Here is a 16,906-nt window from a genome sequence, read left to right on the forward strand (position 1 = left end):
ACAGAGGCTTCACCTTATAATAGTAAATTCACTTTGGTTTGAGGATTTCGTATCAAGTGGTGATTAGCAAGTCACATAATCTAGGAGCCAAATAACATATGATGAATTGTATCAAGGCAATCATAGACCATTCTCGAGACGTAAACCGCAATCGAGATATTTAGACAGCAATTATTCCGAAGAATGTGATTAACTTATTCTGATCCCCAGTGCATGAAATGATTGTCTTACAAAAGAATAAAACAAATTATATTATGTTAGTCTAAGATTCATGACTGAAAAAAAAAAAAAATTTACTTTACAGCACATAAATACAGCTCGCAACACCTACAAATCACAAATGCAGGTTATGAGTTATCTACCTTCATCAATCGATGAATGAGAAATTGAATTTCTAGAATACTCCTCAACAAAACTACTCCCCGCAGAGGCTTTGGTAGCACCTGTGTATCCACTACTAGCATTAGTATTGGTAAAAGCTGAAGTAGAGGTGGTTGTCCAACGTCCTCTACGGCCCTGAAGTCCTGGTTTACCTGGCCTTGGCAAAGTAAATGAATCACTCGAAAACATGAGATGGATAGAGTTCATGTCAGGCCGGTCTGCAACGGTTGCTTGACAACATAGAAGTCCTAGCTGAACGCACATTGCTGCCTCATCAGGATTGCACCTGGCCAGGGTAGGGTCAACTAGGTCCAGTGCCTTCCCTCCTTGATACAGCTTCCATGTCTGCACAGAAGAGAGATGAAAAATTGTAAGGATTAAATGAAATGGCTGAGAGCACATCTTCTTCTATTCATTTCCATAAAACCACTGGTTGTATGCTAATCAACACTTCAGAGTAACTTTACTTGAACATCAATAACAATTAACCTCTGCACATGTGTAGGTAATACAGTATATTTCACAAGCTTCCATTTTGATAAAGATTTAGGCATTCATTGCACTACTCTACTCTGCATTTAAAGTTGGTATGTGAAGTCCTGGTTCAGTTAGCCTAGTCTTATGAAACAAATTAGCCTTCTGGGAAATGTTACAAATTTCAAAATTAATTCCTAAACATTAGAATTAAAAACAATGATGATTCGACTAACTGATGCTTCTGTTTAATTTTTCCCCTCATTTTATAGAGCTTCTGTTTTATTTCTTGCACAAGTTGCATCAAAACCTCTCCGGGGAAGTGACTTACATAGCTCAAGAGGTCTGCCTTTTCTCTTTCAAGCTGCCCATCATGGTTCTTTCTCCCGCTGACAATCTCCAACACCAAGACTCCATAACTGAAAACATCTGTCTTCACGGACAAATACCCATGCATTGCATATTCAGGGGCCATATAACCACTGCAGTTAACAAAAGAATTTCTCAGTTTCATTTTTCATTGTACTCACAGAATTCCCATATGAAACAGTTACAGCAGGGGACCAATAGGATGAAATGGTAAAAACTTCGTATTGCATAAAGGCAAAAAGAATTGTTGAAAAGAAACTACTCACTGAGTACCAGAAATCCTAAATGTATTTACATGAGTGTCCTCCCCAGGAAAGAGTCTTGCCAAGCCAAAATCCGAGATTTTTGGATGGAGTTTCTCATCCAGTAATATATTACTAGCTTTGATGTCCCTATGAATGATCCTTTCTGGGGCCTCTTCATGAAGGTAACGAAGACCTCTTGCCACACCCATAATTATCCGAAACCTCGTCGTCCAATCCAGGGTTCCAGATTTCTGTTTATCTGAAAAAAATTTAATTTACCACTTATTATTACTAGTTCTACTACCTACTAGTTTAACCAAATGAGACAATCCATTCAATCTGATGCTGAATATATGTAAATTCCAATAGGGGAAGAGCAGCATACCAAAAATAAAGTAATCAAGGCTTTTGTTTGGGAGATACTCATAAACCAGCATCTTCTCAGGTCCTTCTACACAACACCCTAATAACATCACCAAATTCTTGTGCTGAACTCTCAGTAACAACTTCACCTCGTTAGTGAATTCTCTAGCTCCCTGTCTTGAATCCAAAGAGAGCTTCTTTACAGCTATTTCTTGACCATTAGGCATCAGACCCTGCACACAATTGGGAAAAAAAAATATTGACTAATCCGAAGAAAATAGAACAAAGTATTAGTAAAGCTCACAAATTTAGTTACCAAAGAAAAAAAAAATCAAAATTTTACTCTCATACCATAAGCATCTGAAGAACAGACGGCACTGTTCCTCCAATAAATGATGAAGAAAAAAATTACAAAAATAAAAATAACATTCTCTCGGGTCGGATGCAGTGAGAACTCAATCAATCTGAGAAGTCAGTGGTCACGAACGGAACCAACGGTCCCAATGCCGCCACAACAGCAGCTAAAGTGCCATCGTCAAAAGGCCCAATGTTCGTCCTCAAATTAATCCGCAATTACAGCAAACTACAGGGCTAATCTGGTGATTTGCGCTTCCGAGATTACCCCTGACTGAGCTAGTTATTTACGAGACCGTACCTTGTAAACGGGACCAAAGCCTCCGTGACCGAGTTTGTTGAGGTCGGAGAAGAAACTGGTGGCGATTTGCAGAGAGTGGAGGTCAAAGAAGAGGTCAAACGAATCCAAGGCATCGTCGGCGTGGTCGGAGCGAGCTGAGCCGGCTCCTCTGCCGGCTTTCAGCCTCTCCAAGCAGGCACAGAAACCGAAGCAAAATCCCATGAACGCATAAAACCGGCCGCAAGTAGTACTAACAGTAGGCTCGGCTGGTCTCTCAACTGCTGCTTCAATCGATTGCAGCAACTACCATACAACATACGTCGTACGGTTACGAAGGAGCTGGCGACGACGGTCTTTAAATAAGTCGTAGCATTATTTGGCATCACGTGTCCATTTCACTTGGTGGAGAACTTTAACCAATAATACTTTCTGCGTAATTATACAAATAATACTTTCTGCGTCATTATACGAATAAAAATTCAAAGTTCTATGTAAATTATAATCTAAAATACGACTAACTACCTAATTCGTTCGCATTAATTTATTTTAACTTCTCAAGTATGGGTTTGTTGCTGCTTGTATGTTGCTTTGTCTTCTTGACACGTATTACCATGAAACACTTGAGGTCAACGGGTCAACAAATCTTGAGTCCTCCTGTTCAATATTATTAAAAAAATATACAGGAAAATATGTAGGGCCAATTTGGTGATTTACTCATTTGGAAAGGGCAGGTAGTAATAAACAACCAACGTTGTTAACATCAGGAAAATGGTGACTACGTGTTCCTGTCTGCCTGTCAGGTTTTGATGATGTACAAACAAAATGGTTGACTTGACCACAATAATAAAGTATTTGCATCGTCATTTTCTATTGTCAGTAAAAATTTGCGTGATTTTTATCAGTGGTTAATCACTCTTGACTTCACTATTGACTTCATGTATGTTATCCCAACCTAATTTTTGCAAACCATCTGAAGTTAATTAGTCAATGGAGTAGGTACAACGTACACAACGATTGCCGTGAAGATTCAAATATGAGATTTTTAGTTTGCAAGTTAATATTAATTTTCATTGAACTAATTCCGTTGACAAATAATTTTTCTTCTGCTAGTTTATTCATAATGAATGTTAAAAAGTCTTCACATGTTTAGTAGTTGTCAAAGCAATGAGAGTTTATTTATTTTTTCTTCTTTTGGTTTAATGAGATAGTTGTACATTAGAATGGTTGACTTATAATCAGCGGCAGATCCAGAAATTTTTAAGTGGAGGTGCAATTTTTAAAAGCGAAGAGCTAAAAAAAAAATAAAAAATTGCAATTTTTAAAAGCTAAGAATGCATCGCCCATATCACTAATAATTGCATCAATGGTTTCAGCGGCACAAGAGTTGACAAGTTCTTTTTGAATGTTAGGAGCAATATACTTGAGATTCCTTGGAGCGTTCTCAAACACAACGGCACGAACTTTCTCATCATGATCGGCAAGAAATTGCAAAAGCTCCACATAATTACCCCTATTGCTAGATGTTTCGCTTTCATCATGGCCACGAAAAGAAAGACTTTGTCGCAATAAATATCTAGTGCAATCAAGTGCGACAATTAATAGAATGCGATAATTAACACGAGCTTGGTCTGTCTGCTTGATCACAATGGTTTTAACATGTTGCTTTTGATTCATTAAATCTGTACAATGTTGTGTAGCTTTATTGTGAAGACTTCCAACTTGTCCAACATGGTCCCTAAAATTCTTGGATCCCTTCCTCCAATTTTTAAACCCTTTCTCAGTGAAGACATTGCTTCCAGCCTTTCCTTGTTTATTAAAGTTGCATTTAAAAAAATAACAATGAAAACAAAATGCAGCATCTTTCTCTTTACTATACTTCAACCAAACAAATGAAGCAAACCATTTCACAAGAAAACGCCGATTACTCTCCCCCATAAGTGTTTGAGGCATGTCGTTTTGGCTTTTAGGCTGACAATGACCCCTTTGCAGATAAGCTCTTCAGATTTGTTCTCAAAAATTGGGATTATAATAAGTCATTGAAGGTCTAAGTCCAGGGTCTGCAGGAAGATTAGCCAATATTTCATCCAACTCAGTGATTTCCGATCGTTTTGGACTACCTGAATTATTCAAGGGAGGATGTGAAGTAGGCGGATTATTTGAAGGTTGATTTGAACTAGCCGGATTATTTGAAGGAGGGTTTGAACTAGTCGGATTATTTGAAGGAGGATTTGAACTACTCGGATTATTTGAAGGAGAATTTAAACTCTTTCTCTGAAAGTACCGTTCCATAACTATACAATTAACACAAAATAAGGGTTTTATATCTATTATTATGACTAATTGACTATAATTTATCAAATAAATAAATAAATAAATATCAAATTATCAATTAAATAAATAAATAAAAATTAATTATACCTCGAATAACGTGTCACGTAGCATGGTATTCACTCGAGTTTGCTACTGATCTTACTAATACAGAGAGCTAAATAACCACACAAATATATATATATATATATTAAAAAAAGAATAAACAAAATTGGAGTTTGCTGAAAGAAAAAAAAAATGCATTCAACTTACTTTGGATTGGCCTACTCAAGAAGGAAAAAAAACGCAGGATTCTTGTGATGCACACACACTTTGATGAAATTGGGTGATGTTAAATTGGTCTTTTATAGAGAGAATTCCTAATCCTACTTAATTAAGGAATTCCCAAAACTCAATTAAATAAAAAAACTCTCAATTAAAACCCAATTAAGTAAGGAAATAAACCATTTGAAAAACCCACAAAAAGCCCACGTTTCACCTCGTTTGGTTTTTACTTTTTTAATTATTTAAAACCCGATCCAAAACGACGCTGCTTTGGCCAATTTTTTTAATTAATTTTTTTATAAAGGCAGCGTGTTTAAAACAGCCTGGTCCAAAACAACGCCGCTTTGGCCAGGCTTGGTTTAAAAACATGCCAAGCTCACAAGCATGAGCAGCTCCCACCGCTTGGGCATTTCTCAACACCTTATGTGCGCCCTAGTCTATAGCAGAGATGCAACTCCAGCACCTCTAATTGATATTTCCAACGACCGGAGGTGCAGGTGCACCTCCTTGCGCCTGCACAGATCCGCCAATGCTTATAATATAATTTTTTGACCAATAAGTTACTATCAAATAATAAAATACACACACACAATAAGTTTAAGCCGTATGGAAATGTCAAAGGATTGAGTGAAAATTTATGATATGCTGGTTTTATTCGTGTTGGCGGCCTCTCAATGTCATGGTGACAATTACTTCATCATTTACAAGTTATTGACCCAAAAAAAGGAGGTCATTTACACTTTTTTAAGCCTCGGACTAATTCAAGAGTTAGACTCGTACAGCCAAAAACCAAATTGAATACTAACTTGATATAATAACCACTACAGACGGCAGACAACCGTGTGTGTGAGTTTGTTGTCGTCAAATTCAAAACCTAGTTTGACAATCTTATTATATTTTATGATGTTATGTTTCTCAACAACAACAACAACAACAACAACAACAAAAGGACAATAACACAGAAATTAGAGAGTCACAAGTTAGAAAAAGGCTCTTTTTCATTTCTTAGAGAAATTATAGAATGTTACCGTATCTCCTCATTAGGAAGGAAAACTAATAAAATACTTCGCAGTAATACTGATGATATATCGTATTAATAATTTTATACATGTTGTAATTACTTAAATTTAATAAAACAAAATATGTAACATTACGTGACGTGTCATACATAAAATGTCTGAATAAGATAATCATTTGAAAATCCAGGTGGCATTGCCAACGTGGCGTTGAGACAAAAATGGGAAAAATGTTAGAAGTGGGCTCGAATGTTGTTCCCATTATTGCCCAATTGAAAGTTGGAATTGGCTATTGGGCTTGATTGGATTAGGAGTTTGTTATGACAAATTGATCCACTCCCAAGACGGGCCTTTTCATCAGCGAGATCCGAGTTTAATTTCACATTTCACGTCATAAGTTTGACTTGTAATTGAATTTTCCACTATTTTACTCTTTGCAGGTAGCCAAAAAGGCCCCTCATTTGTTCGTCTTTCCATATTTGCCCCTGCGAGAGAGCTAGAATTACCTCCTTGCTTGTACCGCACCTTTGTCTCCCTCTTTTCCCTGAGCACAAGCCGCCATTGACGACCCTCACCTGAGCTTTCATGCTCAGAAGCAGGCATCAGAGCGTGCCCGTAGTTACTCGATCCTAGAAAATGTTGTTTGTATAGAAACAACGGACATAAAAAAGAAAAATTGCTTAAAGAATTTCAAGATGAGGTCGTCTTGTTCAGATAGAATTAACATTGCCGCGAGCGCGCAGAAACTCGATGTCGACAATCGGATTCCTCTGCATATATACTTTCGGATCGCTAATAATATCCTCAAACAGGTTTCACTTCACTCTCTTCATGATTTAGTAGCAATTTTAAATTCCTATTAATTTTGAATTAATTTAGGTTGCGAATTTTGAATTTAATTTGTTAATCAAATTATTTTGGAAGTGGAACCTTAATTGTTGATGCTCTGTTTGTGCGAGCCCGCTCGCGCGTTTTCTGTTCATATTTCTTTTGGATTATTTTAGATATGAGAATTATAAGCAAAGTGAATTTCAGGTAGCTCAAGTATATTGTATAGATCAAAACTGTCTATTGAGGTGCCAAAAATTTCAATTGGTAGCTTGCTGTTGATAGGACCCGAAGGATCACTGGAATTAGCAGAATATAGTAGAAGAAGATACAAACACAACAAATTTGATCACTCGAGGAGTTCTTCCTTCTAAGTAGGAAATAAGTGAAGAAGGAAACTGATAGCAATATTCTTCGGCCAAAACAATATTCTGGACACTTACCATATTCAACACACTAAAATTATGGAAATGTATCAGTTGTATAGTGAGTTGTAGCTAAATTGAAGTGATTATTTCAGTTCAATTATCTAGAGCTTCCTATATAGGTGCCAATGCCTCCTCTCCTGTGCATTCATATTGCAGCCTGTGCTTTTTCTTATTTAATTTGTTATATTGATGTTTTGTCGTTCCTGTAATGTTCTTGCCCTTTATTTCCTAGAAAAATATTCACACATGAATTTTTTCCCCTGGTTTAGTTTCTTGCTTTTGTCTTAAAATGTCTTTGCTCCTAAAGAAGTTGTTACATTGTAGGCGGACATATTTCGACAAGAGAGGAATATTATAGACCTATACATTATGCTCCTAAGGTTTTCAAGGTAAGTAATAAAGATATACAACAAATGTGCGTGTGTGTGGATATGCAAAATATGTTTTAAAATAACACTGAAATTTGTTTGTGTGCTTCAGTTTGGTATCTGAGACAATACCATGTCATCGAGACTACAGAGCATCTGTTCAAGGGGAAAAAGCTTTTTTGAAAAAGGTACAGTTATAATCTCATCTTTAATTTATAATAAAACAATTCTTTTTGTTTTGCTATTTTTGTGCACAATCTGATTTTAGTTTGTTGCTCTAGAAACTGTTTAATGCTCTAAACGAGCTGGAGGAGCTAAAGCCAGCAGTGAAACAGAAGAATGATGAGTTTAACAGAAGGAATGAAAATCAAAACAATGGGTGGGGCCGCAATCACCAAATTGCTGCTGTGATTCAATCTCCTCTTAAGAAGCAAACTTTGAGTAGTTATGATCTAACCAAGGTAGAGTTAGTGGTTCATCTTACTAGTGGAAATTACTATGAAGGATGTGTTTCTTATCCAAAAAAGTGGAAACTACTTGTCTCAATTTTCATGTGCTTTGTTCATTGCCTTTTGGTAAACTTTGACTTCAATCTTTTATCCATCGACTCTGTTGCCTGCCAGTGTTATTTTCTCATGCAACTTTGTTTCTTCTTTCTTTTTCCTACTGATATTATTATATGTTTCTTGCTTACACAATTTTGATTCCTATGCTTATTATACATCTGATAGGCAGGACAGTTTTCCTATCAAACTCCAAGGGCTCAACAGTTTTCCTATTCAAGGCCTGTGGAAGATCAATTTCGCAAACTGTAAGTATTATATATTTACAAGGGAATCTTCTTTATATTCTTATACCAACACTAAGAATGTGCATCACATGCTTTACTCACAAACTTTAGTTTAATTCCACGAGAGGGTAATTCAATAATTTTCAATATTTATGGGACAGTGAGAAAATGAGTTGAGTTTGAATCACATTATGAATGCTCCAGGCTTGATCATCCTTGTTTGTTGACGTCTTGCAGATCTGTTAGTATCCCATGTCCAAAGGAGGAAACTCTTTCCAGACATTCTATTCTGGGCCCAAACGGGCTTCATGGACAGTGGCAGCCACCTAGAAGTGATATAGCGGTATGATGGTCTCTGATTTTTATTTTTATTTTGGTTCAAAGTAGAAAAAATGTTGACTTTTCTCTTAATTGCAGGTCCGATATCCAAGCATTTTAGACTTGACTCCTATTGAAATCCCCAGGTCTCTCTCCTGGTTAACTTTCTAAAGTTCTTTTTGGTTGTTCTGTACCTTAAGTTAGATTGGATCTAAATAATGGGAGATGCATTCTTATATTCATGAAGGCATGATATGATTGTTGAAATTGGGACTTGATTTTTTTAAAAAAAATTCCTGAAGTTAAACATTCCAGGCAGTTCACATTCCATGATATATTTTACTTCTGTTTTTGAAGAGTTTATAGCTATATATATGCGTCATCTGATAGTCTTATATTTTTGTTATGGGCAAACAGACTGGGACAGTCTATAGAAGAAGAACATACAATTATAAAAGACACTAGCAATTCAGAACCTGAAAGGTCAACTTTGGACCCAATTCTTACCCAAAATACTGATGATGGCCAGATGCTTCCTACTGAGGAACTTTGCTCCCTTATTTCCTTCGAATCAACAGAAACTCCTGATCGTACAAAAATTATTAGACAGCCTTCTCCTCCACCTGTCCTTGCCGAAGTACAAGATTTGATCCCAGCAGTTTCACCTCAAGTCCCTGAGGTAGAATGTGGACTGGAGACTCTCTCATCGGATGACTTACTTCGTGCTGAATCTCCCCTGCAATTACACATTGTGAGATGACAATTTCTTTTGTGTTAACTATATATATTGGGCTTTTAGCTGTTTTTCAGGAATGGAAAATTGGAAATTTTGAATATGTAAGATCGTTCTGATGATAAAAGCTTTTAATAACTACTCTCTCATGTATGTGAAAATCAATTACATTGACATAAATTTGTAGGTGCTCCTATTACATAATCATATGTTTCTCTCTGTAGTCAACGACAATGATGGAACACTTCATGAAGTTGGCTAAGTCAAATACTGATAAGAACTTAGAGACTTGCGGCGTCCTAGCAGGCTCACTTGTAAGTCTGCATAACTTAATTACTGTTCTCAGTGTTTAACTCCTTAAGATTCTAATATTTCAAATATTTCTATTTGTCAGAAAAACCGAAAGTTTTTTGTTACTGCTCTCATCATACCAAAGCAGGAGTCAACGTCAGATTCTGTATGGCAGTTTTAAATCATTGGCGCTGTTTCCTTTTTCTTTCCTTACTGATATACATGTGTGTGTGCGTGTATATATATATCAGTGTATTTTATATTATATTTGGCCTGGAGATAGAACTCAAGTCGAATGTTCACTTTCTTATCAGTGTCAGACCACGAATGAAGAGGAAATTTTTGAAGTTCAGGATAAACAATCTCTTTTCCCTCTTGGCTGGATTCATGTGAGTGCTTTTTTATTCTTAATTGGTAGTATGGTTGTAGTCACATCTGTTTCAATGCCTAATCTATGTTATGCTTATTACTTACTCTTTAGTTTTCAACCATTATGCTGACCAATTAATTGTTCGCTATGGCACAATTTTCAGACTCATCCTACACAGTCTTGTTTCATGTCGTCGATTGATCTTCACACCCATTATTCATATCAGGTGAGTGCAATTTACTGGTAGTTGAGATATTTGCTACAGATCGAATTCATTCTCCAACTGGAACCTATGTTCCAATTTTTAATTTTAGGTTGTGCATTTTGTGTTATCAAAATGTTTGTAACAAATGAGGGTTGTAACCAAAGCATAATAGCTTTCACATTGGATTTCCATCTAGTTCCACCCCGGCCATGCTATTCAATGAATATTGGAAAAGTGCCAGCATGATGTAATTAGTATTGAAAATGAAAAATGTAGATTGCAAAGAAGCATTCTACATTCCTTTTCAATATTTTTGCATCAAAGTTCATTTAATGTTCTTCTGCTGGCAGAAATAACCCCCTCTCTACAAAAGGGAGAAAAGGGAAAATCCTACACACTGACCTTACAAAATGAACCTTTAAAACCTTTGTTAAGAACTTGCATAGTGTCAGTTGGAAGCGACTTTTGATTGCGTAAAGGATATGCATTCATTTTTGATAAACAGAGGCTAAGCCGTTAACATGTAAAATCATAGTTTACGCAAATACTTATTTCATCTTCAGATTATGTTGCCAGAAGCTGTTGCAATTGTCATGGCACCAAGAGGTGGTACAAGGTAAAAACATCACAGCTCCTTGAAATATGATAGCAGAAATAATTTTTGCTTGCCGCTGTATTATGATTTTTGGTACATTGTCTCTTTTTTTTTCACTGTGCAGAACCCATGGTATATTCCGATTGACAACCCCAGGTGGCATGTCAGTCATTAGACAGTGCCAACAGCGTGGTTTTCATCCACATGATCAGCCACCGGATGGTGGGCCCATTTACAAGACATGTGCAGATGTTTATATGAACCCCAATCTAAAGTTTGATGTCATTGATCTTCGATAGTTTACCCAAATGATATTCAGACGGCTAACCTTCATTCATGCAATTGTTCATAGACATGAGTACGATATTATTGGTTTTACTATCAGAGTTGGTCTTCTAGTATGTAAAGAATGAAATGTTTCCAGCTGTACATTTGATGGCATATGGACCAATTAGTAGGCCATCCTTGAACTCGAATGGCCAAGTTTTTAAGGGCATAGGGTTATTTCCCAAGATGTATGACTTGCATTACATTAAGGTTTGTATTGGAGTCAAAAAGTGTAAAGAGAATGACTTGCATTTTACTGGTTTTATTATCAGCTGCAGGTATTTTGAAGATATTCTCGTCTAGAGAGCTAAAATTATATTTTGCTTTCCTATTGGTGAAATTGTCTGTAAATTGATGATAATGATATATTTATGTGAAGGGAGGAGAGTTGGCTGAAATCCATATCACCTTTCCTGAGAGAGAGAGAGAGAGAGAGAGAGAGAGAGACCAGAAGTGAAACTATACTCCTCCTCAGACACAATCTGTGTGAAGAAGATGTCAACTTGAGTTGGTGGTTGCTTTTGAAATGAGCTAGGTTTCCTTTATCATTTACCCTTGGTAGCAGTCTTTCTACGTGCTTTGTTTTCACATGAACCCACATCATCTTTTTCTTCCAGAAGTGGACCTTTCCAATAGACTTTGAGAATTACATTCTGTCTTGTTTCATTTATTTGTTGATGGAGAAGCTTCCTTTAGCAGGTGAAAGAAAGAGAGCATCTTTATTTAAACTGGGTTGGGTACCACCGAACCATACGATAGGATAGAATGATTCCTCATGAGCTATGTCTGTTTACGTCCACCTCATCGAGTGTTCTTGTGTCAACAACCATGCTCATTGCTCGAGTGGCCCCCTCATCTCATACAGTGGCAGTGAGAGTGCTTATCATGATTCATCATGTCCTGCCAAGCCAAGGAGAAGAATTGCAAGTTAGAAGAACCTTTGTGGGTTTGTGGGGAGTCTCTGTATCTTAATAATCATCCACCCAAAGAAACGAAAAGAAGAAGAAAAAGAGAGATTGGTTTGGTCACATCACGTGGCCAGTTGCCAAAAATGGATTGCATGTCTTCTACAAGCTACAAACAGTTGCAGCCTTTTGGGTCCATGACTCCCTGCTATGCTCCCATCCCATACCTTTCTGTTTTGCCCATCAACCCAGTGAGTGATTGAGCTCCTACCTCCTAATCGAACTTCACCTCACCCGTCACCACCACCAAGAAAGAAAAATCAAAATTTAAGCCTTGAACAATATGTATTATATTTAGAGAAAGAAAAATAATAAATTTTATTCACTTTTATTACAACTTGTCAAGTAAGAGACTTTTATCTCAAGTGGTTTAGAGTGGTTATCGTGCTTGTGTTCGAATTCTCATTCCAATATTGTATAAACAAACAAAATTACAACTTGCTAGGCCTAAACCTACACTTGAGTCCTACATTAGACAAGTCAAAATATAAGAAAAGAGTCATATGGGCCTACAAGGACAGTGAGGGGTTTAGCATACCACTCGTCTGTTCCTATCCATAACGCAATTTGCTTAAATTAAACCTTTTTGGGCCTAAACTGGAGTCCTTGTGAATATTTTTAAAATGGAGTCAAAGGTCAACAATGCCGAACAAACATGCTTATTCAGGATTGTCCTTGTGAATAGAGGTATGACATTTTAAAACGTAAAAAACGTTAAAATGGTAGGAAAAAGAAGGTGATTTATTTATTTATTTTAGGTTTCACTTGTGTGTGTGTGTGTGTGTGTTTGTGTATGATGAGTGTATGATTCGAGACGAAGAGAAGAAGATGGATTGCATGTCTGAAAAAACAGAGTAGACTGCATGCATTTTCATTTTCATTTTCATATTGTGTTGTGTGTACCTCCTACCTGCTACTAAGTCCAAATCTTTCATTATATATCATCACCACCTCAATTATTCAAAGTATCTTTCAAGTTTCAACTAATCCTACCCTTTATAATTAATCATCATTATTATAATTATTAATGCTTACTCAGTCATTTTGTTTACCAAGTCATCCTCAATGCTTGATTAAGCCAATTACAAACAATTGATGATGATGGTACTGCATAAATAAATTCTGGGCCCATCTGAGGCAAGGCAATTCTCTTTTTGAGGGCCAAAAATGAAGCAATTATCATTTGATCATGCGGAGATTGGAGGATACTATATATAATTGTATTTACATGACCTGCTGCTCAATGATTTGCAGCATCAATCAAACAAAATGCTTATTAATATGAGTAGATATGATGATTGGCAAATCTGTTGTACCGTTGTCTAGCTATTGCCGAACCAATTAGTACCTCCTTGTTGGAAGCATGTATTTTAATTATTTTTGGAGCAAATAGATTGCAATTTAGATTTGGTTGGTTGGTTGGTTGGTTGGTCTGGTTCTTTCATCTGATGTAACCTGACCTTTGACAGATAATTAAGTTTCACGAAAATAGTTTTTGAAATCTTTTGCCCGTTTTCAGCTCATTTGTGTATACAGGTGGGTCGAGCAGCTGTCATGTATTTTTTTTCATGATGCAACATCCCATCTTACAACATCTAGTCAGCAGCGTCCCCTTTCCGTTTTTGTTCATAATTCATTCATTTAAGCTTTGATTAACCACTGTTTAAAACTTGAGGCTGCAATTAGTTGAGCTTTTAAGTCACAGGTTTGACACATTCAGAAATGCGCTTCAAGGAAAAGACAAATTATTGAAATTTAGAAATTGACCTAGCACCTAGCTAGCTATTGTGCAATTTCTGTCTTGTATGATGCAAGAATTCAAAAGAAGAAAGCAAGGGCATCAATCAGAGCCTGTGATTTGTGATTTAGTTTCCACTGAAATGCAGAAAGAAAGAGAAAGATGTGATTGGATTGGAAGGAAGAGAAATTTCAAACCTAGAGGTGGCAGGATGTTCTTCTACCCTTTCTGTTTTTTTATCGTTTAATTTGTAATGATTTTCTGTATAAAGAAATAAAAGGAAGGAAATTTTGAAAGAGAAGAAAAGGGCCTACTTGGTGGTTAGGACTTGGGATGGCATGGCAACCTCAAAAGTCTAACATGTGGTAAGAAGAGGGACCGAATGAGCTTCCTTAACTTCTGGCTTTAAAGAAAACTACTACAAGCTTAAGCTAAACATTTCTCATAATTCTCAGTCTTGCCTGGTTTATAATTCTCTCTCTCTCTCTCTTCTTTTTTCCCTTTTTCTTTTGAGTCACTCACATCAGTACATTTTCCAATTGTTTCTACCTTTTTGGGATCATTCTCTTTAGTATATATACTACTTTCCTCAGTGCTGTTTTTCTTTGCCTCTCCGCAAGACAGTAACTCTTGAAACTTTGTCACGTTTCTCTCTCTCTCTCCCTCTCTCTCTCTCAACGTTGAGTTTCAAATTCTCATCTTTAACTGCAAGTTATCCAAAGCTGTCACAAACAAAGATTTCTTTTTCTTTAACAACAATTTCTTTTCCCTATCATAGTCTCCCTCTTTTGTTTCTACTCTCTGTTTTTTTATTTATTACACAAACAAAAATAGTAGAAACTTTCCTCCTCTGCTTCATTTCCGGAGAAGGAGGAAATCCAATTGATCCTCTGATCTTAGAAATTTCCTAGAATTACTCACAGTTCTTGAAACTTGTGCAGAAAAGCTGCCATTCTCTGTTTTTGTCCCCTTTGTTCCTGTAAATTTTCAAAATTGCCTTTGTTCCTCTTCTTTGACTTCCAAGTCCACCCCATCATGTCAGTTTTCAAGCCCTCATAGTTGAAACCTCAGCACTTTCACATGCCATCACATTCTTGAATTCATTCCAACTTCTTCAACTCTTGTTGATTTTTCTCAAACTCATTATATCCTTGAAGGAATCTTTGGTTAGCTCCTTTTCGTCTGCTTTACTATTTTGATCCTGTCATTATTACCTCTAGACACCATTTTTCCTTCTGCTTCCTAATCAAACATCAATATGTGCTCAGAAGCCAGTCCTCCCAGAATATCATTTTCCCTTGATCTTGGTCAGGCAGATGTTTTACCAGTTGGTCACAACCAGCCTCGCAGGGACGCATCACTCTTGGACTTGAATTGTGACTTTGAGTTTAGCATCAGCGGCAGCTTCAGGCATGAATCTTCTCCTGCAGACGAGCTTTTTTCTCATGGGGTGATCCTTCCTATGCAGCCTAGAGAAAGGATTGGCGAGGCACCGAAACGAATATCTAACAGTGAAGCCAGACATAGTGCTTCCCTCCCTCCTCTTCCAAGTCCTCCATCAAATGAGAACCAAAAGAAAGAGAGCGTGAAGGAAGTTGTTATGGATATGAATTCTGATCATCTGGAGCTGCACAAGCCTCAGTCCAAGTCTTTCTGGGGGTTCAATAGAAGCAGCAGCCTCAACCAAGACAACAAGAAGAGTTTGCTTTGCTCCTTGCCACTCTTGTCAAGAAGCAATTCAACTGGATCAGCTCCAAATCCCAATCCAAAGAAAACTACATTTAAGCAAAGCTCGTCACAAAAGCAATCATCAAATATTTCTATGTCAAAGTCGTCTTCATATTCATCATCGTCTTCCACCTCATCGAACCCGTATGCAACGCTGCCGAGGCCCCCATCAAAGAAGGGTTACAATGGATCATCTTACTACGGCAATGGTGTTCGGATTAGCCCCATCTTAAATGTACCATCTCCTTACATTTCCAAAGGAACTGCAAAACTCTTTTGTTTGGGTTCTTTTTTACACCCTGGCGGGAAAGATAAGAAGGCCAAGAAATGATTTATTCGCAGAAATCTTATGAGTTTACTCGGAAAGAGGAAACAGATTGCTCAGTTTGTACAGTAAAAAAAAAAAAAACAGGATGGGTAGGAGGAGGGTCTTGGAAGGCTGACTGAAGCATGTTAAAATGTCATTACCTCAGGCGACACAACAGGTGCCCTTATTTTCAGGATTTGTCTTCATTACGAGGGAGGGTTGCTTTTGTTTCTTCTAAAAGTACTTTTGGTCTGTCTTCTTCTATGCTAATGAACATTGAGCATACACACACTGTTTGTTCAGCTAACCTTTTTGTTTGTAAACTTTGTAGTTATATATATGAATCAAAGATTATTCACCTTTTTCCAATAAGGATTTGTTGTGGTTGAAGAGAAGGGTGAAGGAGCTGGTTTCAGGGGTTTGAAAAACAAATCAACGTTGAAGTGGCCTTCGCTTTCTAGATTTCTTGTCTGGATTAACTTTTAGCTGTTGAGCTAATTTAATCACGGACCATGTCCTCGGTTCGTCATCATACTTTTTTTTTTCATGTTGGGGTCTAGTAGAGCATAGCATGGCTAGATGCCTTTTTCTCCTACAGTGTACGGTACCAAGGGCTATACATAATGGTGTATCTACTTTGGGTGACGTTGGCTTGACATGACCTTGATGAATGAGACCTATTATGAATTTTTCTGGTAAACGGTAACCTCGTGTGAAGGTAAAAATTTGTAGAAAAAGAAAAACACAACTAATCTCCCGAAATTACTATTATGTATTTGCCACTTGAATTGAACCCCACCCCATAGTTTCCTCTTGTCCTCTCCTTTACATGTGAACTTAT

The 16,906-nt window shown here is 37.0% G+C and overlaps 4 protein-coding genes across 5 annotated transcripts; 2 read left to right on the plus strand and 2 right to left on the minus strand.

Annotated features, from left to right (window-relative positions):
- Positions 1-171: 171 nt before the first annotated feature.
- On the minus strand, positions 172-2,904 carry LOC103338776 (cysteine-rich receptor-like protein kinase 10). Of its 2 annotated transcripts, none has more exons than XM_008242027.2 (5): positions 2,488-2,904; positions 1,855-2,065; positions 1,491-1,728; positions 1,187-1,337; positions 172-726 (listed from the first exon to the last, which is right to left on the minus strand). In XM_008242027.2, the coding sequence occupies exons 1-5, from the start codon at positions 2,686-2,688 to the stop codon at positions 355-357; spliced, it is 1,173 nt and encodes a 390-aa protein (XP_008240249.2). In that variant the 5' UTR covers positions 2,689-2,904; the 3' UTR covers positions 172-354. The 2 variants fall into 2 exon arrangements, with proteins under 2 accessions (XP_008240249.2, XP_008240250.1); XM_008242028.3 differs by having other exon boundaries at positions 2,184-2,631.
- An 852-nt stretch (positions 2,905-3,756) lies between these two features.
- Positions 3,757-4,755, minus strand: LOC148915443 (uncharacterized). Its single transcript, XM_089041915.1, is given in 1 exon segment — positions 3,757-4,755. A coding segment is annotated over 1 exon segment (999 nt).
- A 1,770-nt stretch (positions 4,756-6,525) lies between these two features.
- On the plus strand, positions 6,526-11,617 carry AMSH1 (associated molecule with the SH3 domain of STAM 1). Its single transcript, XM_008242026.2, has 14 exons — positions 6,526-6,886; positions 7,655-7,719; positions 7,811-7,886; positions 7,980-8,159; positions 8,430-8,509; positions 8,726-8,831; positions 8,906-8,952; positions 9,224-9,557; positions 9,764-9,853; positions 9,934-9,996; positions 10,145-10,219; positions 10,364-10,426; positions 10,969-11,021; positions 11,125-11,617. Exons 1-14 carry the CDS (start codon positions 6,770-6,772, stop codon positions 11,297-11,299), a joined length of 1,524 nt encoding a protein of 507 aa, XP_008240248.2. The 5' UTR covers positions 6,526-6,769; the 3' UTR covers positions 11,300-11,617.
- Positions 11,618-15,142: 3,525 nt separating this feature from the next.
- LOC103338774 (uncharacterized) lies at positions 15,143-16,236 on the plus strand. Its single transcript, XM_008242024.3, has one exon. It carries the CDS (start codon positions 15,289-15,291, stop codon positions 16,087-16,089), a length of 801 nt encoding a protein of 266 aa, XP_008240246.2. The 5' UTR covers positions 15,143-15,288; the 3' UTR covers positions 16,090-16,236.
- Positions 16,237-16,906: the final 670 nt, after the last annotated feature.

This window comes from Prunus mume, linkage group LG7 (assembly GCF_029339155.1).
Source record: "Prunus mume cultivar Tortuosa linkage group LG7, ASM2933915v1, whole genome shotgun sequence".
NCBI classification, from domain to species: domain Eukaryota; kingdom Viridiplantae; phylum Streptophyta; class Magnoliopsida; order Rosales; family Rosaceae; genus Prunus; species Prunus mume.

Excerpts from the sequence above, each read along its gene's own strand:
- LOC103338776 (XM_008242027.2), bottom strand. The coding sequence starts at position 2,688 with ATGGGATTTTGCTTCGGTTTCTGTGCCTGCTTGGAGAGGCTGAAAGCC. Across the intron at positions 1,338-1,490 it reads TTTAGGATTTCTGGTACTCA|TGGTTATATGGCCCCTGAAT; the intron begins GTGAGTAGTTTC and ends TGTTAACTGCAG. Across the intron at positions 727-1,186 it reads AGGCAGACCTCTTGAGCTAT|ACATGGAAGCTGTATCAAGG; the intron begins GTAAGTCACTTC and ends TCTTCTGTGCAG.
- AMSH1 (XM_008242026.2), top strand. The coding sequence starts at position 6,770 with ATGAGGTCGTCTTGTTCAGATAGAATTAACATTGCCGCGAGCGCGCAG. Across the intron at positions 7,720-7,810 it reads ATGCTCCTAAGGTTTTCAAG|TTTGGTATCTGAGACAATAC; the intron begins GTAAGTAATAAA and ends TGTGTGCTTCAG. Across the intron at positions 8,510-8,725 it reads GAAGATCAATTTCGCAAACT|ATCTGTTAGTATCCCATGTC; the intron begins GTAAGTATTATA and ends GACGTCTTGCAG.
- LOC103338774 (XM_008242024.3), top strand. The coding sequence starts at position 15,289 with ATGTGCTCAGAAGCCAGTCCTCCCAGAATATCATTTTCCCTTGATCTT.